Below are 23844 nucleotides of genomic sequence, written 5' to 3'. Positions count from 1 at the left end.
TTTCTGAACTTTGCAAGAGTTATCCAGAGCACTCCACCCAATCCCCAAAAATGGGAACAACTATATGCCTAGAACTTTTAAAGTTTGGACTAAAACCCAGAGAGCTTTCATCACCCCTGTGAGATCAGTCACCAGCCCCCCATCATGACCCCAAACTGACAAAACCTATTGGCTTTTGACTTTAAATTACTGCGTTCTAGGTCCTGCGGCACGTTGCTCTTATTTTCTCTTGCCTTTTCTGTCCTTCCTTTGTTAATTTATACTCTTGGATCACAGAGGGCTAGAGCCTTAAAGAACCCTTGCAGTTGTATCCTGTTTTAAGCAGTAGGAAATTAATTTTTATTTATTTATTTATTTGATTTTTACCCCGCCCCTCTAGACAACGTCTACTCGTCTAAATACGTCTAAATACGGCCGTTTGCTCCAGCGGGTATGGAGGAGGGCTGCAGCACACAAACTTTTGTGACATTGGGAAGCTGGGGATCCTGTTTTGGGCTCGCAAGGCGGGAAAGTCCTGAGTTGATCAGCAACCGCATTTTGAATAAAAAGAACCTGTACCCGAACTGGTGGATAGCTGAGTGGTTTAAGTCTCTGGCTGTGAAGCCAGAAGTTGGGAGTTCAATTCTCCACTGTGCTTCCTTGTTAGGGGCTGGACTTGATGACCCATAGGGTCCCTTCCAGCTCTGCAGTTCTAAGATTATTGATTGATGGATTGATTTGATTTGAATTCTATAGTGCTCCATTAATGCAATAGGCTGTTCTGAGTGGCTTACAATAAATAAGATACTTACTATTAAGCTACTAATACATGCTAAGAGTTGTTGTTGTTGTTGTTGTTGTTGTTGTTGTTGTTGTTGTTGTTGTTGTTGTTGTTGTTGTTATTATAATATGCAGGGGTGAATTAAATTAAGCACATACTAGGTAATAGGTAAAGGTAAAGGTAAAGGTTCCCCTTGACATATTCGCGAAGGCTTTCACGGCTGGGATCTAATGGTTGTTGTGGGTTTTTCGGGCTCTCTGGCCGTGTTCTGAAGGTTGTTCTTCCTAACGTTTCGCCAGTCTCTGTGGCCAACATCTTCAGAGGACAGCACTCTGTGTTCTGGTGTAGTTGGTTTAGGAGTGGAGTATTTATGGCTGTGAGGTGGGCTTTTGTCTTTTTCTGTAGATGGGTGATTAGTGTGTCTTCTTGTGGGTGTATTGTTGTGATAAGAAGGAGAGATTATCTGTCACTGTGGTTGATGGGTTGATTGATGGGTTGAGAGAGCAGTGTTTAGGATTGGCATGCTTACCTTTCCTAGTTGTGAGTTGGCAGCCATACAGCTGGCACACTGCATATGCTTCTGGCTGTTTGTGGGGCTTCCGATGCTGCACAGTCTTTTTGGTTAAACCCTCCCAACACAGAACTCTCCTCTGGAAAGCCTCCCAGAGTAGCGATTCTCCTTTAAAACAAAACACCCTTCACATTCTGTTTCGCACACACAAACTTGGTAATACAGTATAAGAAACTTCTAGTATTCGTTCTGGTCTCATGTTGGAAGGGAAGGCTAGTGGGACCTGGTATGCCCCAGGGGCAGGAAGACTGGCTGGTGGACCCCTGGGAGCCGATCCACTCTTTAGGGACGAGGGAGAAGCCTGGTTCTTTCTTTGGGGAATGTGTGGAGGAGAAGGCTGGCCTTGGCTCTTGAGAAGACTGCAGAGGGGGGAAGTCCCCCGGGGCCTTCTGCTTTCCCAAGGGTCCCTTGGTTACAGACTTAGAGAAACACCCTAATCCTGTGGGTCTCTTAATGAAAATGGAAGGGGTGGGGAGGAAATAGCAAACATTGAATGAGGAGAGAGAAGAGAAGAATGAAAAGCTAACCACAGATGGTAGACAGTGAGTGGATCCATGGGAGGATATGAGAGAGAAGAACACACTGCATTGGTTGGTTGGTTGGTTGGTTGGTTGGTTGGTTGGTTGGTTGGTTGGTTGGTTGGTTGGTTGGTTGGTTGGTTGGTTGGTTGGTTGGTTGGTTGGTTGGTTGGTTGGTTGGTTGGTTGGTTGGTTGATTGATTGATTGATTGATTGATTGATTGATTGATTGGACTTGTATCCCATCTCTCTAGTGACATACCACTACTCTGTGAGGTTTACAGAAGAATGTGTAAGACAATGTTAAACGCAAAAAAATGCTTATGCTGAAAATAGCAGTAACAAAATAGGAAGTCAAGCATTGTAAACATAAATTAATAACATATGCCTTTATTAATGTTTGGATTTTTAAAATGTTGATGTATCAATTTTAATTTGTTGATGCATTTAATTATGTTTAATTCTTTTTTAATTTAGTTATTAAAAATGTATACAAAAAAAAAACAAATTTACAAAACATGACCACTGGAAACCAACTTCAAAATAAATAAAAACACATTATCAGCCCTGTGCTATCTGCCCTCCACCGGGGAAGAGTTTCATTTTTTTATCTTTGTATTTTGTACTGCCACACATCTCTCTAAAAATACATGGATTCTTCTCCCAGTGTATACTCCTTCCCTTTCTCAAACACATATGCCAAAAAGAACTTTGGATTCTTAAAGAGATCCTTTTCTGTTTTGCAGCCTGATTAGTCCTGCCTTGTACCATAGAGTTGGTCTTCAAAATTGAAAAGCAGGTGCAGATTCCTAAACTTTATGGGGTTTTTTTGTAGTGTTTTGTAGAACATTAAATAAGTTACTTAGCCTGGCTTTGGATGTGGTTGGATGGATACAGAACGGCAGGGCAATGCTCAGTAAACTCCAAGTGATGGAGGGAGACTGAGTAATACTTGTGACCCTTCCAATCTCCTAAACTTAAGTGAACCCTTTGTCTTTTCTTGGGCTCTTATGGGTCTACTCTCCTTCCTCAGTGACCTCTGTGTCTTCATCTTCTCTTCTTTTCTACTATAGTGGTGCCTCACTTGATGAGGATAATCCATTCCAGCAAAATCGCCATTAAGCGATATCCTCGTCAAGCGAAATAAAAAATCCCATTGAAATGCATTGAAAACCCATTCATTGCGTTCCAATTGGCTGAATAACTCACTGTCCAGCGGGCGGCCATTTTCTGTCTTGCAAAAAAGCCTTCCTAAACACAGCGGGGAGCCATTTTGTACACCCAGTGGCCATTTGGAAACCTGTCGAGCAGCTGTTTTTGATTGTCATAATGCGAAGAATCGGTTCCCAAAGCAGGGAACCGATCATCGCAAAGCGAAAAAACCCCAAACATCGTTTTACGATTGCAAAAACTTCATCGTGAAGCGGATTCGTCATCAAGCGGGATAAGCGTTAAGCGGGCTACCACTGTATTAGTTTTAGTTCAGTTTCAGATTCAGCAAGCTTGTGCAATGAGGGCAGTACAGTGAAAGGTTATGTACACGTCTGTACACGTCTGTTTGGAAGTCAAGCTATTTTCTAGCTAGAGGAAAGGAAGCTAGTGCAGAGGTTCCTTCTTGCAGCCTGAGAGATCAGCTTCTCCTGGAAAAGAAAAGCATGCAATGTGCCAGATTCACCAGAGATGGGGCTTGAGCCACAGAATGCTCTGTCCAGTCAATCTGTCCAGTGACTCAGCTCATTTTTTTTCCCCCAGTAACTTCGATTCAGTGGCAATTGGATCCCACTTCACCCCTCCAACAGCTTGTTTTTAATAGACACTCAGACTCGGGACAGCAGCTTGTTTTTAATAGACACTCAGATTTGGGGCTTGGGGCCAAAGACTTTGCCAACATCCCTGTGAATCGTGAGTTTGCAGAACTGGCCATAGTGCAGGGGTGGACAATTAATAGGGGGCCACATGAAAAATCTGAACTGTGTTCAGGGGCCGAACCAACTTTACTTAAAAATAAAATGAAACAGTGATGTTATGATTGCTTTTATTTTAAACTTGTTAATCTTCACAAATACCAAAGAGGGTTTTTTTTTTGCGGTATGTTACAGATAAGCAACTGATCAACTTTACAGAAAAAGCTATAAATGGTGTTGATGTTCAAAACTGTCCGCGGGTCGGATAGGAGCGGCTCGCGGGCCGTATGTGGCCCTCGGACTGCACTTTGCCCAGGTCTGCTATACAGTGGGGTCTCTACTTAAGAACTTAATCCGTATTGGAAGGTGGTTCTCAAGTTGAAAAGTTCTTATGTTGAATCTGCATTTCCCATAGGAATGCACTGAAAACCATTTAATCCGTATCTGCTCTTTTCCGTCCATAGAAACTACAGTGGAACCTCTACTTAAGAACTTAATTCATTTTGGAATGGTGTTCTTAAGTTGAAAAGTTCTTAAGTTGAAGGAAAATTTCCCATAGGAATGGACTGAAAATCAATTAATCCGTTCTGGCTGTTTTTTTGTTATGTAGAGGTGCATTCGTACCTTGAAGCATTAGTTCCTATAGGAACTAATGCAAAGCTGGTTAATACGTACTCTACCACTAGGGGGAGAATATTTTTTATAACCTAAGATGACCTAAGGTTAAAAAAAGAGCAGGAAAGGTTTTTTTCCCCCCTATTCTTATCTTGGATTTCTGTTCTCAAGTAGAAGCAAAATTTAGCAAATGGAGCTGTTCTTAAGTTGGATTGTTCTTAAGTAGGGACGTTCTTAAGTAGAGACCCCACTGTAGTGGGTCTTTTCAGGATGGTGTGAGGCTTTCTGTGGTGTTGGTGATGGGGGTTTCTCTCCAAAAACTTTCAGCAGTCATTATTCAAGTACAGGAAACTACTTCTCTCCTGGAGGAAGGAGAAAAAAAAAGAGAGAGTCATAAATGAATATGTTGTGCACTTGGTATTGGTGAAACTTTTGCACCCCCGTTCTTTCCCATCCCTGTGGCTTTTTATGAACCCGTTGCAGAGTTAGCTGTTGAAAGATGGGATCTGTCGTGCCTGCGTATGTGAGTGTGTTTAATAAGGAGGAGAAGGGGTCCCACAAGCAGCGTGAAGACAGATAAAAGACATATTGTGCTTTATGATGTCTGGATGCCCACCTGGAGAGAAGAGAACATAGGAGCAAAACAGAGTAAAATCCTGTTCTGTTCTGAAATGAGATGTGGGCACAGGAAGGCAGAGCATTCAACTTAGAAAAAAAGGGGTAGTAGCTGTTAATAGCCCCTAGATGTACATATTTTATCAGAAGGTGCCATTTGGCTTAATAAAATGCAGATCTCAGAGTGTCCTTAAGCCACCATTTTCCTCTGGCTTAATTAGAAAGGTTATACTTTTCAGAGGACGAAAACATCATTCATTTCTCCGTTCGTGTCTTCCAGGTTTATCTTGCTGATTATGGACTCGCCTACAGATATTGTCCCAATGGGAACCACAAAGAATATCAAGAAAATCCTAAAAAGGGCCATAATGGGACAATCGAGTTTACCAGCTTAGATGCCCACAAGGGAGTCGGTAGGTGGTTTTTTTTTTTTTTCCTTTCCTCCCCCATTTTCTTCCTTCCAACACCTTCAGTCCTTTCCGGAAAAAGATGAGCCATCAAGCTTCGTGAAGCATATAAGGGTAGCGGTGGATTTGGGTGTAGCTTCCTGAGCCTGTATCTCTCGATCTCTTGATCCAGCAAGGGTGGATGTCGGTGATCTGTGCTGTGGCAAAAGCAGTGTGTGGATTTTTTTGGGGGGGGTCTTTTTCTTAGAAACTAGGGGGAATTGTATTTTCTTCCAAATGGAGTCATTTCCTAGGTGCTGGAATGCTGGGCATGATGAAGCTTGAGCCAGCAGCTCTTTGAATAGGGAATCAATGGCCTGCTGATCAGAAGGGGGAAACACAACTAATTTGCCTTGGCGATTCCGAGCCACCGAGCTGTAAGAGCTTCGTGGTCCTGGAGAACCAGCCGGAGGTCGCTGTGCGCTCTGTCACATAGCTTGGGAAAGGTCTGTGGTGGACTACGTGTCCCAGGATCCCCCAGTCAGCAGGGCCATTGGCTGTGCATCAGTGGGCGCCCTCCAAATGTACTGAATTCCAAATCCCATCATCCCCTGTCAGTATTTTATTTTATTTATTTATTTATTTGATTTATACCCCGCCCATCTGGTCTAAAAGACCACTCTAGGCGGCTTCCAATATAGTAAAAACAGTGAAATAATACAAAAAACACAAACAATTACATAAATCATGTTGTAATAAACAGAATACAACAATAGAATAGAAAATACATAAGGAGAGAATAAACAGAAACGTCAGATATTAACTGGAGGGAAGGCCTGAATGTATAGCCATGTTTTTAATTGACTTTTAAAAGTGCCCAAAGTGGGGGCCGCGCGGCTCTCAGGAGGGAGATTGTTCCAGAGGCGAGGAGCCACCGCCGAGAAGGCCCGGTTTCGTGTCCTTTCGTTCTGGGCCTCCCTCGTCGTTAGGCTTGTCAGCCTCACCTGGCTCGTGTGGGTGATCCGAGTAGATCTAGGTGGAAGCAGGCGTTCTGTCAAGTATAACCACTGGTGTTGTAATCGAACACTTGTAGAGGGAAGTGGGTTGGTGAAAGTGCTGTCTCTTTCATAGGATCGTAACTTCTCTCTCTGTGTCCAGCCTGCTTCGTCTACAGCAGATGTTTGCTGTTCTTTTTAGCAGCTGACCGGGAGGAGCAGTGTGCTGATCATTGGCCAGCCTTTGCTTCCTACCTCATTCTCTTTTTTAATTAAAGGAAGGGGGAATAGTGTGGCAGTTTTCAATCTTAATTGGTTAGTTCCATCTTTATTTTAAAATAAGCTTCTGAATAACTAAAATGACCTCCCAACTAACTGAGCATTTTTTTTTTGTTGAGGAAAAAAAGAGACTGTTTTTAATAGGCCAAGAATACAAGTGGCAAGATCCATCTTAACAGGCATATATCCTTCTCTGTGACCCATCTTTTAAGACTTCATCACAACACAACTCTTTTTGGTTGATTCTGGCCCCTTCTAAGGCAAGGGGCAGTGCTTCTATAATACTTGTTAGTTTTTTTTATGGGGCTATTTGTTTACTTAGATATCTGTTGCTGGACCATGCAAACACAATTTTGCAAAATGAGGCTCTTCTTATTCGCAGTTATATAACAGACCACACGAGCAATTATAGCAATAACAGCTTGTACCTAGAACAAGTCAACAAGGGCATTAGCAGTCTTAAGTGGCAACAGCAGCTCCAGCCTCTTCAGCTCTCCTGCTCTTTCCGATTCGGATTTCTTACTCACAGCCTTGCTCTTTCTTAGTCCCACCCATTTGGACTGAACCAATATTTCATAGAGGTTACATTTTTACTTCAGACCCATATGATTTAAATCATTGAGATTTCTTGTCTAAGAATAAATAGGGTTTTGCATTGTTCCTGGAATGGATTATCAACTTGGCAAACAACTGAAAATGTAATTCTGCCTTCTGAACATACATACACGGAGTGAAACTCAAGAGTCCTATGAGATTGTCATCTCAATACTCCCACTTGTATTGAGAAGCAGGGAGATGAGTACAGTTGTATTGAGAAGCAGGGAGATGAGTACAGTTGTGATGGTAGATGAAGTAAACCATAAAGCTCCATACAAATAATAATAATACCAACATTATCCTTAACAGCAAATGCTTCTAGAGGTAAATATATTTATTTATTTATTTATTTATTTATTTGATTTTTACCCCGCCCCTCTAGACCATGTCTACTCGTATATACCGTACATCTCAGGAGAATAGAGAGAAATGGCCTTTCTGGCTGGTGAACTGAATTTAACATCTCTGCTAATCCATTGACACTCTTATATAGAGCAGGGGTTTTAAATACAATATTTGGGAAACTTTAGATGCTGAGGCAGAGAATTGAACTTGGTCAAGGGGAAGTCTCTTGGGCCGAATTCTTAGTCTCACTGCCTTGGGAGGGGTTGTGTGTCTTTTAGAAGAATGTTATGACTTTTTAATCAGAGAATTGATAAGCAGGGTAACTAACAGAGGTGTTACAAAGGGAGGTGCTTGAAAAACAACTGGGAATGATATCCTAACTCTAACCTATATCCAAACTCTAGAAACCAAATAGTGCCTGATTAAGAGGTTCCATCATGAATTTGACCCAACACCGGGAGGCAGTGGAAGACAGGAGGGCCTGTCGTGCTCTGGTCCATGAGGTCACGAACAGTCGGACATGACTTAACGACTAGACGACAACGACAAGAGGTTCAGGAGGGAAGAATACATTTTTACACTCAGTAGAACTCACAGTGGCACGTGGGCACATCTTCAGATTTGATCAGGGCTTTTTCTCCAACCAAAGTTAAGGTTGGACACACTTTATTGGTATAATCCAGATCAGTAAGGGATTGCAACCTCTTCTCTCTTGGACTGTGAAAATGTTTTGCTAGATTATCCATGCATTCTCTGCACTCAGGGTAGCCTGCTAAGAGTTCATTGTCCTTTCAGAGATTTCTCACCTCCAGGATAAGAAGAAGACTAAAACTGCTGCTCCTTTCTTGAAGTCTTTGCGATTTGGGCGAATATAGTGTGTTTTCCCTTTGAGAAGCAAAATATTCAACACACGCTGAAAACGTAGACATATCTGCTCACTGGGGCGGGGGGAGGAAGGTGTAAAGAGCTTCTACTGTATCCTTCTATATCTTTCCACACAGCCAGTTGCTAAATCTCACAGCTGTCATCCTTTCGCTCTGCAGTTTCCACCGAAAAGCACATTGAGATGCAAAACTCCGGCTGAGACCATTAAAAACAACAAGGCAATTGAGGATTTAGGTCCCTCGTTCTCTCTTCCCTTGCCTTTAGTCCAGTGGTTCCCAACCTGTTTTGAGTCACATCCCCCTTGTAATAGCCAAATAACCTGTGACAATCCCCCCCCCAATGTTTGCATAAAAAGGCATTTTTAGTGGGGCAAAGTGATCCCTTCTCAGAAAGTAGAAGCTTCTTTCTCTCCCCAAAGGGCCTGTTTCTCATAGATAAACGTGCACACTATCTTTAAAATCTAGTCCCAAAACGTCAAGGAAGAAATTATTTAACAAGGGCCACAACACATATAAGGTGACTTATGACCCCACCAGACTGGGAAACACTCCTACACTCCTTTAGTCAGACTCCCATGCAAATATGTGAAGCCCACAGAGGTTTTCCCAGATATAGTTTGTAGGGTGCTAGATTACTGTTGTTGGGCTTGCTGGTGATTTGAACTCTTTCCCTCTCTCTTCCTGTGTTTGTGAATAAGATGATTCCAGTTTCTTTATTATATTATTTCAGCTCATTGTCTTGTCTTCTTTTGCATGCTATGTAAAGTGTTAACTTTTTTTCTAAAAAAAAAATCCTCCTCGTTCTTTTTTTCCAGTTGCCTTTCATATATCTTACTTATTTAAACTCACTTTGACGGTATTGGAAACACATTTGCAGGTAAATTACATACATAGTCCTTTTATTGGATATTGATTGCGCTGCCTTGCATTGCGAAGCAGACTTAATTCAACAATTCCCTAATTAGTTAAAGTCATAACCTGTGTCTTGTATTCATTTACCATTAATTAAACCTCAGCTGTTTATTACACTGCAGTCCAAATTCAATAGCCAGCCCGAAGAGCCATAGAAAAGGAGTGGAAGGTCAATATCGAAAATATATGGCATGGCATTGGGGGGGGGGGGGCTCCCCCACCGACGGCTACGTGGTGAGTGGTCAATAATGGTCAATCCAACACGACTTTCTTAGTTGCTATGTCAGCAAGACACAAAGTCAATTCTCATGTTATGCTACTGTGGAAAAAGAAGGGATGATTGCCAAACTTCGGCTTTTGTTTAACTTGGGATGTTTGGATTCTTCAGAATGCTTCCTAGACTTCCTTCTCCGTGTGTTTACGTGGGCCAATCTCTTCTCTACGTCCCTTCTCAAAACGCACTTCTTCTGCAAAGTGTTTAATTCAGTCTCTTGGTGTAGTGTTTCCACATGCTAGTGGGACGCATGTGAGACACAGAACTCATTTAGGTGAGATGCAGCGTTATCATAATAATTACTAAGAATTCACTGTTTTCTCACTCCATGTGGCAAGTGTGACGTGCTAACTTCTGCCAGTGACTGCCCACTGTGGGCTTTTGTTGGGCTAGTAGTAACATTGGTCACTCAGCATCTTTTCCAGTCGCCTGTTTTCCCTGCCCACCAAAAGTTGTAAACCTAGGAAGGTCTGTCGTAGAAGGAAAGGGGGTGATGTTTTTCTTTGTTTTGATCAGTGTAAGACTTGGGGTTTTTGAGTGATAGGTGTGACAGAGCAAAAAGAGCAAGCATGAGGACCACTGCCATTAATCCACATCCCACCCTAATTTAGTATTTCCCCTTGTTTCTGCTTCCTTTCTGTCTTTCTATGGATAAAGAAGTAGGAATCCACATGGACATTCTCAGAGTCTTGATATATCTAGACCAGGGGTCTCCAAACTTTTCACCATGAGGTGACGTGATATATTTTCCATATTTTCGAGGGCCAAAAGAACACGCTCTCCCCGCATGCACACACGCACAGGCCGACGGAGGCTGGATAAAAAGGCAAGGTGGGCCAGATGTGGCCCGCGGGCTGTAGTTTGGTGACCCCTCATTAGAGTCACAAAGGGTTTTCTCAATATCAGCCAGGGATGGGGGCTTGAGACATGGGACTCCCTTTCAAGTCGGACTTAAGTTGCACTAGTCACTTGGCTCAGTTTTTTCCTCAGTGACTCAGACTCGCCTTGCAACTCGGATCCCACCCACCCATCACCTTTTTTCAGGGGGGAAAAGCTTGTTTCTAACAGGGATTTGGATTTGGGGTTGGGACTCAGATTTGAAACTTGGAACCAAAGACTTGGACTTGGGACTTGGAACTCTGACCCAAAGAGTTGCCAATATCCCTGCTATCGGCAGCTCCTCGGATTTCAGAGAGACAGGGTCTTTATTCTTGTAACCAAACTTGCATTCAGAATACGTGCTGTGCCTCCTTCCGCCAAGTTCGTCCTTTCAAGCGTTGTATAAATTGATGGTGCTTTGGATGTAATAGCTTCCACCCATTAAAAAGGTCAAGGTGTGCTTGTTTTTTATGCTAATCCGTCTTCCTTGGTCCTCCCCACCTGCCTTCTGCTGCTCTCTTTCAGGGGAGGGTCTGCAAATATTTGTGGTTGTTAATAGGAGCTGAACAGTTATCTTAAACTAACACTTGCTAACGAGTTTTACTTGGTGCAGACAACTATATGCTGTATTATTGCTTTTTCTATTAAAAGGACCATTGGCCGTGTAATAATGGAGAGGGCCTTGATCATTTGCCATTGCTGTTAAGACCTCCAAGTCATTTAACGTTGGTCATTAGAGGGGGGGGGAATGAAATTGGAGTCTTGTGCCTCTCTGATGCCGAGACAATTGCATCGTTTGACCTGCTGGAAGCCTTCTGGAGGAAAGAGACCGTAATGGGCGAGCAGTGCGTGACCTGTGCAGTGGGATAAGAAGCAGGAAATCTGTTAAATCTGTTGATGCTGTAAGCTGTTTGGCTACGGATCAGCAAGCCTTTTCCATAATAGCCACCTTCTGTACATTAGGGTGGAATTATTGGGTAGCCACTCTTGGGGCAATGCTTGGGCTTATGTTGTCTTAGTGGAGTAAGGACTTTCTAGTATGGGAAGCCACAGACGTTGCAATAACTGAAATCTGGAATAAAATTGAATTGTACGGATGCTGCCCATTTACACGGTAGTTTCTCTTCTCTAAATGGATGACTATTTTCAGCAAAGGAGGATGAGTCGGCAGCAGAGAACAGACATGCTTCTATTTCTCTCCAGGTGCAGGAAAACTAGAAAATTGGTTGTTGCTGTGTCTGTTTTTTCAATCTGCAAAAGGCAGAATTCTCAAGATATCAACATGTCAGGATTGCAGCTTGCAGCTTTTATTCTCAGCCTCCTTGAGGGCTTCGTGGGCCAGAGTCCTGAGACAAAATTCTCTGAACTGAACGCACTTGGGGTGGAGAGCCCTTGGTTCCTTCACGAAACTCCTTTGCTTGCAGAATGGAATGAGAAGACCAAGAACGTTATGGTCTTCCGAGTCATTGGCGATGCAAGGTTGATAGCTTGGCTATTGAAAAAGGATTGCTTTATAATGTGACACGGTTCTCTACAGGGGGGAAAAAAGCCTGGAGGACATTACCACAGTAGGGTGGTGTATGGCAGTCAATACCAGGTTCTTCTTCCATCTCTGAATATATATATATATTTAATAATTAAAGGTATGGGGAAATATAATGTAGTTTTCAGTCTGAGTATGATGGTATCCTACGGCTTTACTGCTGACATTGTAACGTATTTTTTGCTCCATAAGACACACTTTTCCCCCTGCAAAAAAGTGTGGGGGGAATCTGTGCCTCTTATGGAGAGAAGCTGGTGATTTTGACCCCACTGGTCCCGTGGGGGGAGCCTCGCAGGGGTCCGAGGGAGCCTTCCGGGACCCTTGCGCGGCTCCCCCCACCCCCATGGGGCCAGCAGGGGTGAAATCGTCAGCTTCTAGGACCTTTTCTGAGCCTTTCAAGCCTCAGAAAAGGTCCTAGAAGCTGGCAATTTTGCCCCCACTGGACCCGTGGGGGGTGGGGGTGGGAGCCTCGCAAGGGTCCTGGAACAGACCCTAGGACCCTTTGGAGGCTCACCCTGCCCCCCCCCACCGGGCCAGAGGGGATGAAATCACCACCTTCGGGGGCTCTTTTGAGGCTTGGGAAGCTTCAGAAGAGTCCCTGAAGGTGGCGATTTTGCCCCCTATGGCCTCTGGGGGGGGGCAGGGTGAGCCTCCAAAGGGTCCTAGGGTGTGTTCCATAAGACGGACCTCGCCATAAGGCTCACCAAATTTTTAGGAGAAGAAAACAATTATTTTTCTGTTTTCTTCTAAAAATTTGGTGCATCTTATGGAGAGATGCGTCTTATGGAGCAAAAAATACGGTACCTCTATAAGACCAAGTATGTATCATGCCTAGAACATGATATTCTATTCTTACTTTTATAAAAAATAGTGCACCCTCAGAAAACCTCAAACCACTGTGGCTACGAGAGTTTAGAAAATTTAACTATTTATAGCTGACAGCTCCAACAAATCACGGATAGACATGGGCATGAAGCGATTCGTCCCACTTCGTCAAAATTCGTACACTTGTACAAATTTTGACAAACTGGGGCAAACTGTGCCCATCTCTAATCGCTGACCATTGACCGTAATGAGATGGGGATTCTGGGAAATGTAGTCTAAAAACATGACCTGTCCTTTCTTCTTTCCCACGCTGCTGAATTGGTGGATGAATGAAGCCTGTGCTACAGCAGTGGTGAGAACCTGGGGGGGGGGTGTGCTCTTAGGCATGAGCTTCCTTGGTGTCTGGTCTTGGAATGAAAACCAGGACTTTCCTGCTTCTGCTTGCATCCCTGTCTCTTGTCCTGTAGTGCAGTGGTTCCCAGCTTTGGGTAACCAGCTGCATTTGCGCAGCAATTCCCAGAAACCTTCACCAGCAGCTGTGCTTCTGGGAGTTGCAGTCCAGGAACATTTGGGCTACCCAAGATTGGGAACCACTGCGGTTGAGCATTAGTAGCCATCTTGCAACCTGGGAAATTCTTGTAGGTAGTAATGGGAGTCCTGTGTCTGAAAGAATGGGGATCTTTCTTGATGGTAGACTGTGTTGTTTTTAGTACAGAATATTACAGGTACAGCCATGGTTATCTTTAAGAAGTAACCTTTGTTGAAACTTGGAGAACTGTTATCAGTCTGGGTAGATAACGCTTGGCTATAAGCATCAAGGGACAAAGTTGACCAAAGGCTGCCACCGGTTTCCTGTACACAGGAAGAAAAGTCCCTTTCACCTACATGCACCACTGAGGTTGATTGGCCTTTAAACATAATTACTGCCCATGTTTGTAGTCAGCAAGGGATGGGCTGTGTCTTTAATGCCCGTTCAACTAATGAAAAGAATCATCATCAGTGATCATGGGTCAGACCAAAAGGTCTTCTGTAAGTTTTTCCACACCTTAAATATCAGGGCAGAAGTAGGTCACCCGACAGCTCTACATATGTGTGCCCCCCCCCAATACAGCGTTCCTCTTCCTCCATGCACCGACAGCGATTGTTTTAATCTCCTTTGGTTTTTTGGGGGGGTCGGATCGTACCTGTGTGCGGGGCAGAACATTAGAGAGAACGTTGGTCCAGTCCATCAGTTGTTCCAAGGAGACCAGGGAAGGCAAAGACAGGCAGTTATGAGACGTTGTCAATGAGTAAAAGTGCTCACAGAATTTAGAGATCTCAAGACATTTCGGCTTTAGCATGCAGGTATTTGCAGGTATATGTAGAGATCTTGAGTTGCTGAGGTTGCCTTTATTTGAATCTTCTAAGCCAGTGTTCCCCAACCTTGGGCCTCCAGATGTTCTTGGACTTCAACTCCCAGAAATCCTGGCTAGCAGAGGTGGTGGTGAAGGATTCTGGGAGGTGTAGTCCAAGAGCATCTGGAGGCCCAAGAGTGGGGACCACTGTTCTGTCTCCTTTTTTCTTGGGTAAAGGGTCTTGCATCTACTAGGCTGTCCACAGCATCTGATGCCTGACTTTCGTTCTTCCTAGGGTTTCCCCGGGGTGCTGTCAACTGGTCCATTCCCTTTTTTTTCCGCCCAACACATCCTGCTGTAAAATACCCTCTTCCTCTTCTAAAAGTAACTGATGGAACTAAGATACGATGATGATAACATACCGTGTTAAAAAAAAATTCAGTACGGTATCTGTAAGGCGATAAAAATGCCGTAATAAGTAATAAACATTTAGCATGTTGCGCTTTTATTCCTCTAAATTAAATTCCTGAGGCTTAAGACCAGTGGGTTGAGCAAGTGTGTTGAAAGCTTGTGTGTGTGTGTGTGTGTTTTAAATCCTGAAATCCAGCCAGATTTTATCGGGCATTCATTCCTTTATTCTTTTTTCTTCTTTTTAAAAGATGCATTACATAAATAGCCTTGCTTTCCTTGTTCATTGATAATTAAAGAGAATTATGCTCATGTCAGGCATACATCTTAAAAAATTGTTACATTGTTAGTAGTGTTAAAAAGTAATATTTGGATCAATGGAGCGTATGGATTTTGGTAGGTTTTCTACTCACTGAGGCATGCAGTCAATATCTACCGTGTTTCCCCGAAAAGAGGACAGGGTCTTATATTAATCTTTGCTCTAAAAACAAAAACGCATTAGGGCTTATTTTCAGGGGATGTTTAATTTTTTTCATGTACAAGCATCTACGTTTATTCAAAGACAGTCATGTCATCTTCTGGTTGCTGCACAAGGGTGGAGGACGGGGTTTGATTTAACTGGGGCTTACTTTTGGGGTAGGGCTTAGATTACGAGCATCCTGAAAAATCATACTAGGGCGTATTTTCAGGTTAGGTCTTATTTTCAGAGAAACAGGGTAATTTATCTGGAGACATACTGTGCTTTAACATATCGAGCCTCTTTTAAATACTCCAGGCCCTGCACATGAAGTGCATGAGACCAGTTTTAATTTGCTGTTATTGATGAACATAAGAAGAATATGAAATGTCTGATTTAAATTTGTTCCTGTGTGTGTGTATCAGTATCGCTTGAGAGAGTATTTCTGGGATCTCCTTCCTCTATCCAGTTCCTTTAACAGGTAAATTATATAGCAGTTACTCACAGATTTGCTCTTTCGAAAGAAGGCTGGAAACTAGCATCTCAATAAGCTTTATTAATTTGAAAAAAAGAGAAAAAGCCATACCACTGCACGTCCATTCAAGTTCCTTAGAGGGAATAGCAGGACACTAAAATATGAGGCTTAAACTCACAGGCTGGCTTTTGCTGTCTGGGATATAGGTAAAGGTAAAGGTTCCCCTTGACATTTAGTCCAGTCGTGTCTGACTCTAGGGGGCAGTGCTCATCCCCGTCTCCAAGCCGTAGGGCCAGTGTTTGTCCGTAGACAGTTTCCGTGGTCACGTGGCCAGCGAGACTAGACACGGAACGCCGTGACCTTCCCACCGTGGTGGTACCTATTTATCTACTCATATTTGCATGCTTTCGAACTGCTAGGTTGGCAGGAGCTGAGACGAGTGACGGAAGATCACTCCGTCGCGTGGATTCGATTTTACGACTAATGGTCTTCCGACCTTGCAGCACAAAGGCTTTTGCGGTTTAACCCACAGCACCTCCACGTCTCCCTGTGATATAGAACATTGGGAAACCCTGGTTTTCAATCCCTGTGGGGCAATGAAGCTAGGCACCTCAGAGGGAATCTTGGCCTGGACTGCCTGATGACCTACTTCTGCCTGCCGTGAGATTTAAGTTGTGGAAAAACTTACAGAAGACCTTTCGATTCGCTCCATGGTCATTGACGAGGATCCTTTTGCCCCTATAGAAATTCAACAGAGTTCAGGGAAAGATTTGTTGTGGAGAACTTGATTCATCATTATGGGTGCATCACTTTTTTTTGTCCCTACAAGACAGGCTGAGCAGTTGGCCGAGTAAAAAAACACTATATAAAATACAGATTATACACAAGCTGTTGTTGTTGTGGCTCATGAAGTTGCTTCTGACCCATGGCAACTCTAGGAAGGAGTGATTTCCAAAAATGTCCTATCTTCAGCTGCCCAGCTCAGCTCTTGTAAATGGCAATTGTGCAGTAATTTTTAAAGATGTATGCCCGATAGGGGTATAATGTCTTGCACACAAGTTACAGGACTGTAAAAACAAAAACAAAAAAACAAGCATATGAAATGACCGTAGATTAAGCCCCAAGTTCAATGTCACAAGCAGCTGGTTAAGCCCTAAGTTCAATGTCATGTTGGCCACGCTTCCCTCTGTCTCCCTCTACTACACCAGTGCTTCCCAACCATGGTTCTCCAGATGTTTTTGAACTACAACTCTCAGAAATCCTGGCCAGCACAGCTAGTGGTGAAGGCTTCTGGGAGTTGTAGTGTAAGAACTCCAGGGGACTCAAGGTTGGGAACCACGGCTTTAAAGCGTTTTGTGTAAAAATGCCTGTTTTCCTATTCGTGAGGAAAAGTGAGAAGCAAGGTATTTTCCCCTGGGAGAGTCAGCGCGATGCTTAAACAGAGGTTGGGTGACCGCCCACAAGGGATGCTTTAAGTAATAATCTTCTTCCATGGCTGTGCCTTTGCAATGGTTTTCCCCAGTCCTTTTATGTTTCTACAAACGATCTTGTCTGCTCAGAACCGTCCTTGCATGAAGTCTTCCCATCACCACCTCCTCGTGTTTCTGGCTCCTAGAAAGTTAATAAACACCCCTGTAAGGTGTTGCTAGACACGCTGCAACTTCTGAGTTTGGAAGTAATGATGTTGTGCCTGGCTATATAAGATGTAATTGTGCTTGCAACCGCACAGGTGCAATCTGGTTGGACCAAAAATGGAAACAATTAGCATGTTCTCTTATTTGGGGAAGTAGAAACACTACAAGGTGATAAGTGTGTTTGAGATTATTGTGGCCTTGATATCTTTAATTGGGCACATTCTCTCTCTCTCTCTCTCTCTCTCTCTCTCTCTCTCTCTCTCTCTCTCTCACACACACACACACACACACACACACACACACACACACACACACACACACACACACACACACACACACACACACACACACACACACACACACACACACTGTACTATATGTGCAGGATTGTTCAGTCACCTGCAAATTAGGAGCACCATGTCCAATTCTTGGTATATGGTTTTAATTTTCAACTCATAGGGTTTTTTCATGGGCTCTTCTCTCCTTTCCCCCTGTAACAAGGCTGGCAAAACCGGTGATGATTTTGATATTGTTGAACTTGAGTTTTCCATCAGTCCAAGCTATACAGTACACAATGGTGAACCGTGACGGGAACAATAAGCTTAATTTTTGAACTGCAGAACTGAAAGGGACCCTATGGTTCGCTGAGTCCATACTCTTGCCAAGGAGGCACAGTTGGGAATCGAACTCCCTACCTCTATCTCCACAGTCAGATGCCTAAACCATTGAACAGTCCATAGTTGATCAACATGTGGAGGGCTGAAGTATCCCCACCCTTTTCTTGGTAAGTGATAAACCTGACTAGAATATCAATTTTCAGGCTCTTCCGGAACAAACTAAAAGTTATTTAGGATGATTCGAAGACTTTTCATTTTCATTAGATTAGTGTCTTTCCACCAAACGGTGTTCAAGATGGCGGAGTGGCAGAAAGAAACGATTGTTACCTAAAGCCCAAAAGCTTTTTAAAAAAGAGAGAGAGGTAAAATACATGAAGTAAAAGCAACGGCCAGTTAGAACAACTGCAGCTTATTTAGAACGTGTGTAGCGAATCAGTTTCTGAAGTCAAAAGTCTGCCTGCCTACAATTTGACCCCTTTTTTTGCCCTGGTCTTAAAGCAAGTAGACATCATCAGATATAGTAGAAACTTTGTTTAGATAAAGACGATCAAAGGCTTTGAAACAATCCGCTGCACAGTTATTTTTTTTAAGAAAGAAGGGTCTCTCTAGCACACATTTCCTGCAGTAAAATCAAGAAATTGGGGACACTGGATAACAACCCGTCTTTTAAGGAAGCCATTTGTCTATTTAATGCATATGTTGCCCTTGGATATACATTTTCTGGAGTGGTTTATAAGGTTAAAGAAAAAGAAAAGAATGAAAAACCTTCAATAAATAGACAGCAGGATTAAAATCCCCCTTGAATTGCACAAGTCTGAACAGCACAGTTTTGGTTATACATGAATTTTTATAAGTTAATTAATTATTACAATAAACGAATATTAAATAAGTATTTGATAAATACTGTGCCCATGGCCACCAGAACTTCATGGGTTTGATACTGAAGGGCATCAAAGTGGTCTAGGTAAAGGTTCCCTTTGACATTTAGTCCAGTCGTGTCCGACTTTAGGGGTCGGTGCTCATCCCCATTTCCAAGCCACAGAGCCAGCGTTTTGTCCGGAGACAATCTTCCGTGGTCACATGGCCAGTGCGACTTAGACACGGAACGCTGTTACCTTCCCACCGAGGTGGTCCCTATTTATCTACTTGCATTTGCATGCTTTCAAACCACTAGGTTGGCGAGGAGCTGGGACAAGCGACGGGCAGTCACTCCGTTGCATGGATTCGATCTTACGACGGCTGGTGTTCTGACCTTGCAGCACAGAGGCTTCTGCAGTTTAACCCGCAGCACCACCACGTCCCTTATGTATAGATATGCATGGTCTACTTTCACCCAAAACACATCATCTGTAATTCAGCCTCTCGATTAGGGCATCATAAGGACCTTTAAGGCTCGTTACACACAGGACTATATGGAAAAAGATTGTGAAAGAGAGCTCCGATAGAGTGTGTGTGTGAGAGAGGGAGCATAAATCAACTGGTTATGCTTTATAGTTATGGTTTGGGGGGCATAAGAGTTGTGCATGGATTTTGAACTACAGAAGGGCTGGTGCCCGTAACCCTAGCATTGTTGAAGAGAGACGTGTGTATAAACACAGTCATAACAATAGATAAGCGATCTGAGAAAAGATACACCTGAACCCCCAGCAGCTGTGCGTCTGGGGCCATTTCTCTGCTTTCTCCAATGGCAGGACCGGTGAACGAGCGATTGTGTCGTGGGGAAGGCGGCACAGCCATCGGCAGAAGTAAAGAATGCCAGATTTGACACTAGGGCCAGCGTTTCCCCACCCTTGCCTCAAGAGGAAGTACATTCAGCCACCGAATCTTTGTGTTTTCAATTTCTACTGCTTTTGAACCACCACCTGTGTGCAGTTTGACACCGTTGGCTAGTTCTAGCCGCCATATTTCTCTAGCAACCCAATTCTTGTTTTTCTGTTGTTGATTTAGGAGTAATTCGTGGCAGACGTGATTTGGCCATGTCTGTCAAAGGTAATCCTGCTTCTCAAAAGCCAGATTCTTGTAATAGTTGGATGTGATGAGAGTAAGACATCAGCTACAAAAGAAATACACAGACAAATGCACACAGGCATCTACCTTCTAGACTGCCACAACCGTACCAAATTATTTATTTAGTTTAGGTTGTCACCGAAGAATTATACTACGAGCACTATAAGAATTATGCTTCTAATGAGCAAATGCCTACTCCCCTAACTCAGGTTAGGCACATTTTGTTCGCAAAGAAATTGAGCACAACGGAGTGGAGTTGGCCTTTTTGTGAGGAAAAATATAGGACTGTAAAAGTGACAGATTATAGAGAGAAAACATTGGACTTTTCAGACATGAAATTATCAGAATTGACATGTTGTTTACAGCATCTTAAAAATGAAGCAACGTGCTCTGTTTTTCCCCTCGCCCTCACACAGCGCTCAAATTTATCTTTCTTGAAATTGATGGGAGACCCCGCCCAGCCATGCTGCCTCTAGACTTTTATCGCCCGCTCTCACCCCCATATCAGCTTTATAATTATCTGCCAGTCTGTCTATTAAAACAATATAAATATTTTGTCCTCAAGATCTTGATTATATTTCCCTTGCCCCCGGCTTCTCCTCAATTCCCTTCACATAAAAAAAAAAGTATTTAGGTTGTGTTCTGGAATGCAGACTGGGACACCATGAAATGTACAAAAGACATAACTTCTTATTTGTTTCTTTATTTCCCAGTGAAGGCCGATCAGGTTTTATCCAGGGGAGCAAACTGGTAGTCAACACAAAAAGCTAAATAAATGTCTTTCAGTGTTTCCTCCTGCTCGCCGTTAAATTTAGGTCAGTTGTCTAAAGGCATTCTTAATAAATTTTTTCCCCTTTGCTTCTCTCCCTCCCACCTTCTTCAGCCATTGATAGTTTGTGTTCTTATTTCTTGTGTGTCTTTGTTAAGGCATATCAGAGGTGTAGTCATGAACCAAGGGAATGATAACTGTCCCCCATTGCTGTAGAACAGAAAATGCAGAAGATGTGCTGGCTTCCAAAATGTCTTGCATGTGCAAATCTAAATAAATACAGAAATTGCAAAGAGAAATGGGATATATTGATGTAATGTTCTGGATACAAGAAAATGTTGTTGTTTTAGTTACACAGACTATCTAAGTTGTGAAAATGAGCCTGCGGTATTTTTTCACCTGGAGATCAGTTACGGTGGGTTAAGCTTGAGAAATCGAAATGACTTACCATCTTTTCCTTCCTTCCTTCCTTCTCGGGTTGTGTCCTCATTTGAGGTTGGACGCCAAAGGGAAGTGGGAAGTGGTCATTATAATTCTGACAACTTTTCTCCAGAGGCTACTTGCAAGCTTCTCCGTCTGGCGCAAAATGGACTAGCGTTTCTGAACAACGGGGAGAACGTAATTGGGCTTCAAGATGGGAAAGGTGATCGGTCGGAATGGGTGGTGGCGGCGGCGGCGGTGGTAACGATGCAAACATAACTGGAAATATTTTTGTCATATTTTCACTCTTGCAATTGCATCTCGAGATGCTGCCGCAGAATGGCACGTGTTAAAAAGATGGGTTTTGCTTCCTTTTTTTTTTTTAATACCGCCAGCTGAGCTCCTTGGATTCAGGACGTTAGCGGGAGCTAGCATTACGATACAAACAACACCCAAAGGGATAGGATGACATCCCGCTAGATGGAAGGGCCCTTCATAACCCGAAAGCCTAGGAGCAGTTAATGCAGAGGGGAGAAGTGAGAATTTACATGCTTCTGTCCTAATAGAGAGGGGTGTGAGTATTTGGGGAGGTCACAGGCCAAAGTTGTGACAGAACCAGAATTTCCAAGAGCTAGCTTTTGTAATTAAAAAATGTGCTATGGGGAATGGCTCTCTCTTGAGAGTCCTTTAATGAAAGTTCATAAGGCAGCACCTGTTGGGTTAACAGCCACATCCTCTGAGGGCTGTGTGTCTTTGGTAGTCCTTTCTCCACCCTCCATGTATAACAGACTGAATTAGTGCAAGATGCCGATGGATTTAGAGAGGTGTAGTTTTTCTAAAGCCAATTTACCTAATTTCATTCCTTCCAGATATTAGGAGTGGGCTCCTATCATCTGTTAACAGGCATGGAAGCCTGTTGTAAGAACGCAAAAAACGATGGTTCGTTCCGTTGATCAAATCGGCTTCCTCTTCTTTAAAGTGTTTCCCCTCCAAATCGCTTCACGCCCCTCCTTTCCAAATCCTTTTTCAGTGGAGAGGGTGCTTTGAATATGTGACCAAAATGCAGAGTTCAACCCTGGTTTCGTTGTATTTTTTTAAAATTTATACCCCGCCCATCTAGACCGTAGTCTACTCTGGGCGGCTAACAATAAAAAATAGAATAAAAACAATATAATAACATGAAAAACAACAATAGTAAGGTAGTTCAAGATGGGGGGGGGCAAAATCCAAGCGATGACAGGAGGGAAAGCCTGACTAAAGAGCCAGGTCTTAAGTTTGCGTATTGGTGTGGGTGTGGGTGGGAAGGCAGTAACTGATAACAAGACTCTCTTGGATTGCTTCTCTCTCATGCCGTTCGCTCTTGGGAATCATGATTTTCAGGTCTCTGTCTGCAATGTATGCTTTGAAATCATTCTGCCGGGGTGGGATGGGAGGAAAGAGTTAGCAAGCAAGAGAGACAAATGCCTATGTTTGACTCCACTTGTAGTTTAGGACGTCCTGTATTGACTTCCTATCTTAACCTTTTTTTCAAATGCATTGGTAAATGGAGCCAAGTTTAAATTTAAGGAACGGCTCCGAACAGCCAAGTCGAGTTTCGGGATTTCAGCCTGTGTGCGAGGAATCTCCGTCGGAGACCTTAAACCCACTAGAGGGCACTGTTGCCATGCCTTCGGCCGGCCGGCCGGCTCTCGTTTAGCAGAGCAGGAAAGGCCATCTCTGTTTAGTCTGCTCTCGGAGGGTCTCCGGCATGACCAACGCGGACCCCATGGACTTCTTGGAACATGTGTTAGCAATTTAGCCGCAGACATTTATTTCTTTGTTTTACTGCCTGGCTCTTGGAGAAAGTGTTGGTGCCTGGTTATGGTCTGTCTGGATCATGTCAGAGGCCGCGGGGATCAAGTTCACGTGACAGGCCAAGGATGAAGTTGGAGGAGGAGGAGGTGAAAAAACGGACCTTCTCTCTCAACAGTAACAAATCCTTGCCTGTCTGTGGACCCCCGCCAAAAAAGCCGGGCCCTTCAGAGTTCTTGGGACAGCTGAAAAAACACAGCTTTGCTCTTTTTCCATTTCACCCCATTGCAGTTCTTAAAAGTTACTGTAGTCTCTGTTTCTCTGAAAGAAGGTTAACGGATGAAACTCAGCTGTGTTCATTTCTCTCTCTCTCTCTCTCTCTCTCTCTCTCTTCCTTCCCTCTTGCTTCATTCAGCCCCATCCCGAAGAGGAGATCTAGAAATCCTTGGCTACTGTATGCTGCAGTGGATGTGTGGGAGTCTACCCTGGCAACACAACCTGAGGAACCCCGAGGCTGTTCAGGCTGCAAAAAACAAGTAAAACAGGCCTGCCGTGGATTTAATAAACGCTGACGTCGTTGTTGCGATGACAGTCGTGCATTTGAAAAGTGGGAAACGAGAGAGGGAGAGAGAGGGTTTCAGGAAAATACATATCGGCCACCGCAATTCCAGGAATGGCGGTCAAGTAGTTAGCCGACAAGAGAATGAAGAGGACAGATGTCATTTCTGGGGCTGTTTCGTCCACACGTGTATGAGTTCTGAAAGAGGAGATGCAATCGTTCGTTTCCCGTGAAGCAAACTCGCATCCTGAGTTTGAAATAAGTTCTGTCCAATTTCAGCTGTTTCCCTCAAACTGGTCCTCTCTGGAGAACTGCTGAATACAGAAGCCAGGGATGGACCTGCAAGCTGGGAGTTTTGAGGATGACGACGATTTTCAAAGTATCCATGTGATACTTGGATACAGCCTTGTTTTAATTTCCAGTGTGTTGTCAAGCTACCGTTTGAATATGAGAAGTCTGTCTTTCTAGAAA

General features: G+C 43.5%; 1 protein-coding gene across 1 annotated transcript in view; it reads left to right on the top strand.

Moving 5' to 3' along the window:
• Nucleotides 1-23844, top strand: part of VRK2 (VRK serine/threonine kinase 2) — a gene marked incomplete at its 5' end in the record, with an annotated part of 76487 nt that overhangs the window by 24002 nt on the left and 28641 nt on the right. Inside the window, 2 exons of the mRNA XM_078384033.1 lie at nt 5264-5396; nt 23230-23350. Coding sequence (XP_078240159.1) covers nt 5264-5396; nt 23230-23350 — 254 coding nt within the window. The remainder of the gene's footprint in view (nt 1-5263; nt 5397-23229; nt 23351-23844) is intronic.

This window comes from Pogona vitticeps, chromosome 1 (genome assembly GCF_051106095.1).
Source record: "Pogona vitticeps strain Pit_001003342236 chromosome 1, PviZW2.1, whole genome shotgun sequence".
Taxonomy (NCBI): Eukaryota; Metazoa; Chordata; class Lepidosauria; order Squamata; family Agamidae; genus Pogona; species Pogona vitticeps.
The sequence above is the reverse complement of the archived record's forward strand: the minus strand, read 5'-3'. Positions and strand labels throughout refer to the sequence as shown.